At 41.2% G+C, this 11,065-nt stretch overlaps 1 protein-coding gene across 2 annotated transcripts; it reads left to right on the top strand.

Moving 5' to 3' along the window:
- Positions 1-680: 680 nt before the first annotated feature.
- snx27b (sorting nexin 27b) lies at positions 681-9,733 on the top strand (the record flags this gene model as incomplete). Of its 2 annotated transcripts, none has more annotated exons than XM_079227038.1 (13): positions 681-1,012; positions 4,003-4,234; positions 4,389-4,581; positions 4,829-4,893; positions 4,987-5,091; positions 5,219-5,297; positions 5,819-5,982; positions 6,062-6,151; positions 6,566-6,715; positions 6,798-6,926; positions 8,305-8,364; positions 8,456-8,504; positions 8,634-9,733. In XM_079227038.1, the coding sequence occupies 13 exons, from the start codon at positions 681-683 to the stop codon at positions 8,699-8,701; spliced, it is 1,716 nt and encodes a 571-aa protein (XP_079083164.1). The 2 variants fall into 2 exon arrangements, with proteins under 2 accessions (XP_079083164.1, XP_079083165.1); XM_079227039.1 differs by having other exon boundaries at positions 8,456-8,518; positions 8,634-8,678.
- Positions 9,734-11,065: the final 1,332 nt, after the last annotated feature.

The following is an 11,065-nucleotide window of genomic DNA, read 5'->3' as shown; positions in this document are numbered from 1 at the left end:
ATTGGATGCATTGCATTACATGTAAATCAGGAAATAACAGCTTTACATCTGCATGTGGTCCTTAAAACGCTGAGTATGAGTTTATAACTAGTGGCGTACACAAAGTGTGGATGAAATAAATCTCCAAAACCTTAGACGCAGTAATCTTCATGCACATATTTGTAAAAGTTTCAGTAATTGTGCTGTGGTCTATGTTCTCATGTTCACCACTGAGTTGTCCAACACAAACACTTTACGCTGCTATGATGCCCCTTTGTGTTTAAAGCTTTCACTCTGAGGCGTCCATACCATTTATTTCCATGTGGTCTTGTGTGGCTGAAATCAATTAGCCTAATAAAGAGGATGAGAAGTATTTTATTTCCGTTCCACAGTTTGGGCACAACTGGTTGACAGTCAGACTTATTCATTACATTGATAATTTAGTCAGAAAATAACACTGACTGACTCACGACTTGTTTGTATACAATGATGTGCCCTGCCCAGGAAACTAGCCAATACACCCGTGATCCGAATGGAATGCATCCTCGGGCAGGCTCGTGAATCATCGGACTTTGTCGGCTTTTCCCGGCGATCTCGGTCAGTTAGCTAGCCGAGCTGATTAGCCCGCTACTACAAGCTAATGTTTGTTGGGTAATAATTGTTCGCTGAATTTGAGTGGATGATACAAAGAGTATAGAAACATGGCGGACGTCGAGGGACAAGGAAGTTGTTCATCGGTCCCTCCGTTGCCTCACCCTTCTTCTCGCAACGGCTCCGGGAGCGGTAACGTTACACCGGGCACCGGCGGAAGCTGCCAGACGGCAACTACCGTTACTTCAGGCCCGCGGCTGGTCCGGATAGTGAAGTCTGACTCGGGCTATGGGTTCAATGTCCGGGGACAAGTCAGTGAAGGCGGGCAACTACGAAGCATTAACGGGGAGCTGTACGCTCCGCTGCAGCATGTCAGCGCGGTGCTACCGGGAGGCGCCGCCGACAGAGCCGGTATCTCGAAGGGGGACAGGATTCTCGAGGTGTAAGTGGCTACTGTCTTAGCTTCACCCAAAGCATATTTGATATTTAAGTAACGTACACGTTACTCCATTACCTCAGAGTGATTGTGAACAAAACGTCGAAGCGAGCGGAACTTTTGAGCATAATTCCGCTGTCTTTACTGGGAGCGGCGTCGGCCACCAGAAAGCCCGAGTGAGCGCGCGCACTATCGCTCTGGTCTTGCAGGGCAGAGGTTCATCCTGATGAAAGGAGTGTCTGTGTTTGTGTCGAGGGATCATTACACATTCCCGTCACACTACATCCTATTCCACTCATCCACGGCATGCCACATATCCTCAAGTCCCCCCTTGTACACGTTCATATCATTGTCACCAGATGCAGCGTGTTATGTGTCGATTTGCTTAGATTCATCACTCGGGTTGAAACAAGTCAAAGCATCATAGTCTAGTCAGTTTGCCACACATGGCTCTGATGTTGCATTTAGGAGAGAGGAGATTGCTTGCTGATGTTAGGCTCTGTTGCTATGGAGAGGCACACGCAGCCCACAGCGCAGCATCAGCACTGACGCTTTAGGGTGTCTGTTTGTGTGGGATAAGGCGATGCAGAAAGGGAGGGATGCCTTCAGTTCAATTCTGATTGGCTTCGCTCTCTAAAAGTCAGTATCTCATTGGCTGGCTTTTGCACACTGCTTTGTTAATGGATGGCCTGCAGTAACCTGGCAGTTTGTTGACCCCATTATTATTTATAATAAGTATATTATTATACTGTGTGCGTGTGTGCAAGTGTGTGGATGTATGCATGTGCAGTGTTGTATATATTCTATACACAGGACATCCTGTCAGACAGTTTTATTTTTATTGTATTGCCGTTATTCATTATGATAAATGTAAATGTTTGTATTCTCGATCATGCCTACCATTTGCACTAATTTATTCTGCCTCGGTGTTGGCTTCAACTAACACATGCTGTAAATAAGACCTGCCAAAAAATACATACTTGCTATCAATATATCTTTGTACATTTACAAACAACTCCTGCTTCTGAACCTTTGGAACAGAATAATTTATAGTGCAAGACAACTTGTATGAGCCTCCTGCTTGATAATAAAGACGGTGTATAATGTCAAACACTCAGAACAATACCCTGTCTATTTTGCAGTGTATATTATTGTGGCAGATTTAGCTTTGAGTTTTAGCATATGTATGTGTGCGTCTCTGCTTTTGTAAGTGTAAGTAAGCATAAGTTTAAGTAAATGTGCACTGTGCATGCATAGAGGACAACATAGAAAACGACAGTGATACAAACAAATGATATAACTATTGCCTTCAGTTATAAATACAGAAGAAATGAAAATATGACGCACAGAAAAATATTTATGATGCTCAGAAGTGCTGATAGTGCAGGTGCAAAGGGCACTACATCAGGTGCTTATTATATAGTCATAAAGATGCTAAAATGAAAGCGCTGCCAAAATGCTTAGTGTGTATTTTGTGTTGTAGGAGACATTTGTTCTTCCTCCCACCTGCAAGATGTCTCCCCTATCGGTCTTTGCTTATTTCCACCGACATATTCATCTTTCATCTTTTCTATGTGCACCCTGGCTCAGAAGCCTCGACTCGATATGAAGTTATCTCTTACCATTGAGTTATTAGGTATAAGAAAGCTTTAGGCCTGTGTCAACCTGACAATAAAAGCAATTCCATGACATAATGGCTGACAAAACAGATCAGCTTTTAGTCACACATTTCTGCATCAATGTGAGGAACTGCCTTGTTTTGAAAATATGTGTTCTTAAGATTACAGTTGAATTCTTATTTCCTAATTTTTTTCCTTTCCATTTCCTGATGCGCTGTTTTGCTTTTGGGGGGAACTTTAAAACTTGTATGTGTCTTTATAAGTCGGTTAATAGTGGCTACATGAGACTACAAAATGTCATCACACCGACTAGTCTGCTTTCACAGCCTCGTTGTGTAACTCGTTAATCGCCTAATGTTAGCGTTTTACTTCTGGCGATTCCAACATTAATCTTGCTGGACAAAAAATGTAAATATCATTAACTTGGCCTCAGCTTTTATTATGACATTTTTTTTAATCCAAAAGAAAAATCCTGTTGGCTTTTTGACCTGGGAACCAGTACGATGCTAACTTCAAAAATACGTCATGCAGCCCTCTATATTTGCACGCTGCTGTAAAAATGGCAAACATCCATTACACTAGCACGAAACCTAAAGCAAAGAATAATGTGATTTACTAAATCTCATTGTGACATGGTTTATGCCTTAATTTGGCAAACTACCATTACTTTGGAAGATGTTTTAAATAGTGTCATAAACAATAGCTAGAGGTGATGCTGAGCGCTTAATGCAGTGGCTGTTTTGAGTAAAGTTAACTATAGGTCAGCTACAGTCATCAGCACCGTCATGCCCTGACACATGCCTGCCAAAGGGCACACCAAGTGTTACTCATGCTCAGCTTTCCTAATGACATAAACCAAAGGTCTTATTCCTATGGGGATGTTGAGGACAAAGTCTCTGTCACTGTAAACGCATAAACAGCTGTTTCACTTAATTCACTTTGTAACTCTTTTTCACTTTCATTTCATTTAGAACTTGTGTTCTCTTTTGGGCTCTCACCATTCAATGCTTCTTCTTGAGATAAGCCTACAATACACAATTATGATGAATTATCAGTATATGAATACAACAGTCCTGTGTTTTTTTTCTGCATCAAAGATCTGTTGATTCAAGTCTATTTAATTTTTTAACCCGTAGTTTTTATTATTATTATATTTTATTGCTTTATGTTGTGAGATGTGTCTCGGATTTTTTTTTACTCCTTGATATTTAAACCCTTTAAGTATAAGTCAGTCCTGTACAGCCCGAGATATAAACAATGTAAGATGGAATATTGTGGGCAAGATAGTATTTCTTTAAGATGAGAAAAGGGCTCTGTGTGAATAAATACAGTTCAAACTCAACAACTATCACATCTCTTCCTCCATGTTTTCAATAGTAATAGTGTGAATGTAGAGGGAGCGACCCACAAGCAGGTGGTGGACCTGATCCGGGCTGGAGAGAGGGAGCTAATGCTGGCCGTGCTGTCCGTCCCGCCCCAGGAGACCGACTGCTTGGATCCCGGAGACGACATTTCAGCTCAGTCCTGCTATGACTACTCCGACAAGCAGGCCGTCCCCATTTCTGTGCCGAGCTACAAACACACTGAGCTCAACCAGGAAAAGTTTGTGGTGGGTGCAATTGTGGATGAATTCATAGATGACTAAAAGAGAGGAGGAAGTTGAATTTGGAAGCATGAATGAGTGAAAAGATTGGTCTTAAACTCCCTGTTATCGCGTTGGGACATTCATTTACATTTTTCTGTTTCTCTGCATTCACATCTAGGTATATAATGTGTACATGGCAGGAAGGCAGCTGTGCTCCAAGCGTTACCGGGAGTTTGTGATCCTACACCAAAACCTGAAGAGGGAGTTTGCCAACTTTACGTTCCCCAAGCTGCCTGGGAAATGGCCTTTTTCCCTGTCAGAGCAGCAGCTGGACGCACGACGCAGAGGCCTTGAAGAATACCTGGAGAAAGGTCAGGCAGAGAGAAGGAGACTTCTAGAAAGTTTCTAGAAAACATTAGTGAAGTCAATTTAGTAATTAGTATCATCCTTTCTGGGGTTTGTAAAGTTAAGTAATGGGGGGGAAAGTGGAAAGTTCTGGGATAAATACTGTCCACTCCAAAGTGCATAACTATACCTTTTATTGTATTGCATTGTATAACCACGGTTGTTTCACATGAGAAAAATCTTTACTTTATGTATCTTGTCTGTTGTCTGCAGTGTGCTCTGTACGGGTAATTGGAGAAAGTGACATCATGCAGGAGTTCCTGTCTGAATCAGATGAGGTAAAAAAAAAAGAAAAAAAACACATTCGTATCGTTTTGCAGCTGTCTGCATGTGATTCACCGTGCAGTTTGTCTCTCCTTCTCATGACCTAGAACTATAATGGCGTGTCAGATGTGGAGTTGAGAATAGCCTTGCCCGACAAAACCACGCTCACCGTTGGAGTTTGCAAAAATTCTACTACAGATCAGGTCTACCAGGTAAACAGGCCTGAGAAACTGTAATCATTATGAACGTGACCTGATAACAGTCATCTCGCAAGTGCTTTACTCTTTCTGTTTCCTTTTCTTAACTCCCAGTTATTCTGTCTCTCTCCTTTTCTCTCAGGCTGTGGTAATGAAACTGGGAATGGACAGTGTAACAGCCAGCTATTTCGCTCTATTTGAGGTCATCAACCACACCTTTGGTTAGTAAGAACACGCAATTGAGCTTTGAGTTTGAATGTAACTTTTCTACATTGAGAAAATGTAGAAAGATTTTTTTTATGAGAAAGTTTTGCATGCAGTTCACAAAAATTCAGACTTGTTTCTTTCAGCCCCAAAATGTATTGGAAGTTAAGAATATTGTGTTTTTATCAATGCCAGATAAAAAATAGAAATATTTTCATTCCTTTCATTTTCCAAAGTCTCTTTTTATTTCCAAATTGGAAGAAGAAGCAAAAGCAAGACGATGAAATCGCCACCCTTCCTCTCTGGTTACCTTTTAGTATCATTGTTGACTTGAACATACTGTATTTGACACTTAATGCTAAATGGTAATCTTTCCTGTAGGTTGAATAACTGAAATAAATTGCATTTATCGCAACAAACTTAGATAAACTAGGTAGTATGTCAAGATAGAACAACACTTTTTTTCTCACCACGTAAGAATGGGACATCCCTCTCTTTCATTCCCTCCCTCCCTTTTGTCTCTCTCTTTATTCCTCAGTGCGTAAGCTTGCCCCCAACGAGTTCCCCCACAAACTGTATGTACAGAACTATACCTCAGCCATCCCAGGAACCTGCCTCACCCTGCGCAAGTGGCTCTTCACTACAGAAGAGGAGATTCTGCTCAATGACAACCAGCTTGCTGTCAACTATTTCTTTCACCAGGTATGCCTTTCTTCCCTCGTGGTGTGTGTAAGAATGTGCTCTTTGTGGGTTTGCTTCACCGTGTCCCCTATCTTTGCAGGCTGTAGATGATGTGAAGAAAGGCTTCATCAAAGCAGAGCAGAAGTCCTACCAACTGCAGAAGCTGGCTGAGCAGAAGAAGCTGTCCATGGTCAGTCTCTCACATATGGACAGACACCACACAGCTCCACTACTACAGTTCCTGAATAACTTACAGAGGCAGATAGTGTTATGCATTGTACTTCAGTGTGGTCCATTTCATCCCCTCTCAACCACCTGGTAACTCTCCCTTCACTGCGTGTGAGATAACTAAGTGGAAAAGGTACCTCCTAGGTATGGAGGTTGTCTAACAGTGAGAGTGAAGGTTTGACTGGGGAGGAAAGTGTGCATAGAGAAAGCAAGTGAGTTCCCCTCTGTCTGAAAGCATGAATAGATTACTCTACAGAGAGAGCAGGTAAACACTCCCACCCTGTTTTCAGATCACTCTGTGTCTAAAATCTTCAGTCAACTACATATTGTCATATAACAACCACTATCTTGTCTCCTCTGGCTCTTTCTTTCTTAGTATATGAGTCTGTTGAGGGATTGCGAGGGCTACAATGAGATCATATTCCCACACTGTTCCTGTGACTCCCGACGTAAAGGCCACGTCAGCACAGCCATCAGCATTCACCACTTCAAGCTGCACGCTTGCACCGAGGAAGGGACACTCGAGGCAAGGGGCAACTGTTTGTTAGCGTGTGGACATTAGTGTATGTAAATGGAGTGAGTGTACTAAAGCCTCAATGTTGTTCCAGAACCAGGTGATTGCATTTGAATGGGGGGAGATGCAGAGGTGGGACACAGATGAAGAGGGCATGGCCTTCTGCTTTGAATATGCACGAGGAGAGAAGAAACCACGCTGGGTCAAGATATTTACACCCTATGTGAGTATCGCACGCATATTATTACACGTCTGCTATACTATACTCAAATTATTCTCGTGAAAATACAGCTCTTTCAGTCGTAAAAAAAACATGTTATGGAAGTTTGGAACAACATGGGGAAAATGTGATCCTGTAAAGGTTTTGGTAATCTCCCTATCCATAGTGTCATCTGTTCACATGTATTGAATAATGACTCAGATGATCAGTTTCCTTTCTTACTCACTGGCAACATTTATAACAGCTTTTTCATTTTTAAACAAGTCTCTTGATATAAAGTGTTTAAATTCCTGTTGCATAACATCAGAACCTGCTTTACTTTGTAACGAAATAAAATGAAAATACACAGTATTAGTTTGTAATTTTATGGAATAGTTTGTCATTTTGGGAATGTGCTTTTTCGACCTGTGCGGAGAGTTAGGTGAGAAGATCGATACAACTGTCTGTATGGTGAATATTAAGTTACCGAAAGCCGCCCGCTAACTTAGCTTAGCATAACGACGTGAGACTTTGTCCCTCTACCGGCACATCTAAAGCTCACCTCTTGTTTGTTAAATCCACACAAAAACCAAAGTGTTGACCGGTTACATTGTTTCTTGGCTGTGAGCAGTTGCATGGCAACAAGCGGAGACTCCAGGAAGTAAAAGGTCTCCGCCAATGAATAGTCACAGACACATAACTCCCCCTGAAATTGCAAATTTCCTTTTTAAAGGCATGATCACACAAATACAAGCAAGTGACCTTCGTCTGCCAAGGAACCTGAAGATTCACCTTAAAAGTTTCCCTAAGGTCCCGAATTTTCATTGCCACCAGACACAAATGTTTTTCGCCCCTTCGCTCGCATTGGAATTTCGCGAATGTGTTACTGTGCTTTTACAGTTTTTGTGTTGATTAACTATAGATAGAACGTGTTAATTTGTGAGCTTCACCGATGGTGGTAGAATCACATCTACATCTACCATCACCTCTAAAGCTCACAAATTAATACGACCATTTGACGAAGCTCGGCTAGCCGTTTCCTTCGGTTTCCAGTTTTTGTGCTAAGCTAGGCCAGCCGTTTCCCTCTCTTTCCAGTCTTTGTGCTAAGCTGGGCTAGCCGTTTCCCTCTATTTCCAGTCTTTGTGCTAAGCTAGGCTAGCCGTTTCCCTCTATTTCCGTCATTGTGCTAAGCTAACCAGCTGCTTGCTGTGACCTTGAGACACAAGAGTGATATCAATTGTTATCCAACTCTTCGCCATGAAGCAATAAGTGTATTTCCAAAAATAACAAACTATTCCTTTAAAAGAAAATATATAAACCTTATAGACATAATTCTTATTTGTCTTTTAAATCTAAATTCCTGTTTCTCTCTTTGTATTTGCTATCTATGGCTGATGTTCAGTTTAACTACATGCACGAGTGCTTCGAGAGAGTCTTCTGTGAGCTAAAGTGGAGGAAGGAGGTAAGGACCATCTATGAACAGACTAACCTGCTCTATTACAAGCCTTGTATTGTGCGCTTCGCTCATACCTGCAATGTGTGTGTTTCTACAGGTGGAAGAGGAGGCTACAGACAAGGACAATAAGAACTGCAGTAAAGATGGTATGTGTGGCAAGGTAAGGCTTTGCCTGCCTCTGTCCGGTACATGATTAATCAAGAGCCTGGATGAATTTCTCTGTTTTCTGTCTCTGAGTTTGTGTGTCTTCCTACTGATTGCTGTTTCTGTTTCAGAATATTTTCCAGCTGCTGAGGCACAGAAGGGATGGAGGCACCTAGGAAGGGAGATTGTTACCTCTTAACTACACTGTCGTCACCAACTCAGCTCAGCCGTCATCTAGCCCCAGACCCAGCAACACTCAGCTATTGTCATCATTTACACTCCATCAGCTACAACCTCAGAAGCTACCCCCGTTACATGCAAACCAACAAGCACCTGCAAATGAACAAATCGAATAATCTGAAGCAAAAAAAGCAACAGACACATGAACCAGAACTCTTGAATCCAGCGCACCATAATCATGCATTAAAGCAGAGCTCTGTCAAAAAGAAATGACTTTAAGTCAAGGATTCATGCAATCATTCTTCTTATTGGTAGGGACTTGAAGTGGAATGTGACTTGTCCATGAGGACGTGTTGACCCTCTTCTGAAGGAGTCCTACTGGGAAGAGAAAGCTGAATAAGGAAATATTGTTGGATTTACAACGAAGAGTGAGGCTGTGAGTGCTCGCAAACGGGAACACAGATAATACCGATCAGAGATGCTGAGCACAGGAAGACACTTTGTTTTTCTCCATTTACGGATCAGAGCAGCAGTTCTTCTATGTCTTTTTGGCCAGTTGTTCGCGCGCAAGTGTGTTTGTACGTGTTAATTATGCGTCCAGGGGGCTCCAAGAGGCCAGAAGCCAACCCAAGTGAAGCACTCAGAATGTAAGTCACAGCTGAATTACATCCATTTTCATCTGTTTGCCGATCAATTCGCATTCATAAAAGATAACTATTAACATTGTAATGTGGCAAAAGAGAGAAGGGATAGAGAACGTGGACATTTGTGTATTTATTTTTTTCATTTAGTCGCAGCTGTGATTATTTGACACGAGCTGGAACAACGTTAAACTTTAGACTAATGTTGCACTTTATCAAACAGTATTAACAACCTCCAAATGTGGGAAATGTAACCTAAGAAGCAGATAGTGAGCATATTACTGGAACTAACCTGTGCTTAGTTTGCATTCATTTTTGACTGACTACAGTATGATTATGTATACTTGCAACATCAAATGGCACATGCAATGTGCAGAGTCATGCATTAAACTTGTATGTATTTATCGTATCATGTGAACACTCCATGCAAATGTTTTGAAGCCATTGTAGAGCGGCAGTGATGATGTGGAGCACTGATCAGACAGTGAAGTACATCATGTTTATTATGTATTACCCATAAGAGACAACAGGGGTCCTCCTCCTCCTTCCTGTTCTCCTACAGGCTCTGATTGCTTTGTTTCTGAAAGCTCCCGCGGGATTTATTATCGGCCTGTAATCCAGAAGACCTTTCTACTTGCAGCACTATTTATCTCTGTAGCCGGTACTGCGCAGTAGTGTTGAACCACTTATGCACTCTGGAGTCAGGTTAAAGGGAAAGAAGGAAAGGAATTTCTTTGGAAAAAAGGGCAGCTTGCATACTTTATCAACGTGATAGATATGAAGATAACTGTGCACATTCACTAAAGGCTTTGTAGCAACTGATCACAGAACTGTAGTGTAGTTTGATAAACACTGTAATTCAAGGTCCCTTCTAAATGAGCCCAGTTAATGGTGTCATTCCTAGAATATTGTAATAAGGTATAACATCATTATCTGATGATGCAATAGTGAGTCCAGGCTGACAAAAATAAAAAATGCAATTACAGGTTATAACATCATTAGAATATGATTACATGCTTCCATTAAATAAGAATCATTGCTCAGTGCAATATTTTAATGATACTACCATTTCCTTAAAATCTAAATAGCTTTACTGCATCATCACCTCATTTAGAAGGACATTTTAAAAGTTATTATTTTATCCAAAAGATACTACACATTCAGTTGCTTTGAGCTTTTACAAAACGAGCCCTCCTATTAGTGTCGTGTGATCATGGTTTATTATCATGAAAATAAGAACATTCCAAAATCAATATACAGTATGTCATAATATGTCTCATTTATGCAAAATCACTTCAAACTGATGCTCAAAGCAAATACTTTTTTGCACATTCATGTATTACATGAGACGAAACTTCATGTGTGCAAAACAAAAATATCACCAACTAATTGTCTTACTTCTTAATTAAGACATGTGATCAGTGTATGATGCCAGTGAATGTTTGTAAATGCTACTATTCCATTTTCACCCATCCGTAAGTCCTGCCCGGCTCGTATTGAGAATGTCAACAGTATTTTTTGTTAAGTACAAGCAAGTAAAGAGTCATAGATTGAGATCAGTGGCTCTTGCTAAGAGTGCTTGTTTTAATGATGGTGCATTTCACAAAAGCCCTGATTAATGAGCTTCAACAGACCTTGGTGGGTGTGTAAAGGAGGTTTAATTGAATGTGTTGAGCCTTGAATTGAGAGAATTGCAATCCTAAAGGCTGAATGCATTTCGCAGGATCCTTGTCTGTTTTAGT

This window comes from Taurulus bubalis (genome assembly GCF_910589615.1).
Source record: "Taurulus bubalis genome assembly, chromosome: 12".
Lineage (NCBI taxonomy): Eukaryota > Metazoa > Chordata > Actinopteri > Perciformes > Cottidae > Taurulus > Taurulus bubalis.
This window is presented reverse-complemented; position numbering and strand designations above follow the sequence as displayed.